The sequence below is a fragment of the Fulmarus glacialis genome, unplaced genomic scaffold, assembly GCF_000690835.1.
Source record: "Fulmarus glacialis isolate BGI_N327 unplaced genomic scaffold, ASM69083v1 scaffold6694, whole genome shotgun sequence".
In the NCBI taxonomy this organism is placed as follows: Eukaryota; Metazoa; Chordata; class Aves; order Procellariiformes; family Procellariidae; genus Fulmarus; species Fulmarus glacialis.
This window is the reverse complement of record NW_009208577.1, coordinates 59,757-60,242: the sequence shown is the minus strand read 5'-3', so window position 1 is coordinate 60,242 and position 486 is coordinate 59,757. Positions and strand designations below refer to the sequence as shown.

Genomic DNA, 486 nt, shown 5'->3' with positions numbered 1-486 from the left:
AGCGGGCAGTCCTGCACACCACCCCGCAGCAAGGAGAGCCCAGCCAGCCTGCTGGGACGGCCCAGTCCCGAGCCCTATGGGAAGCTTGTCTCCCTCGAGGGGCTGAACGGCTATGCCAACGGCAGCGGAGGCAGCCCGCTCAAGGAGAGGAACCTGCCCGAAGGCACGGATCAGTACGCACAGCCAGTGGCTCAGAAAGGTGTCACGACACCGGCGATCACCCACTGTACTCCTCCCCAGACCCCCAGCAAGGCAACGGCCCCGTACGTCTTCATGTACCCGCACGTCTCCTTGAAATCCCCAGCGGTCCCTTCCCTCCTGGGAGTGGAGCAGCCCAAGACCCTGGCACACCCGTACCCCTCCATCTCCTCCGGACAGAAGAGCAGCCTGCAGATGTCAGCCCAAAAAGCCTTCTCCTACCTGCACAGCCAGTGTGGCCCCATGGAGCCGCCCGCCATGCTGCCCACGGCTGGGGCAGCCACAGGC

General features: G+C 65.4%; 1 protein-coding gene across 1 annotated transcript in view; it reads left to right on the top strand.

Moving 5' to 3' along the window:
- The window catches only part of CASKIN2 (CASK interacting protein 2), an 11,384-nt gene that overhangs the window by 8,641 nt on the left and 2,257 nt on the right, over nucleotides 1–486 (top strand). The window contains exons 17-18 of the mRNA XM_009576531.1: nucleotides 59–83; nucleotides 126–484. Of these exons, the coding sequence (XP_009574826.1) occupies nucleotides 59–83; nucleotides 126–484 (384 nt within the window). The remainder of the gene's footprint in view (nucleotides 1–58; nucleotides 84–125; nucleotides 485–486) is intronic.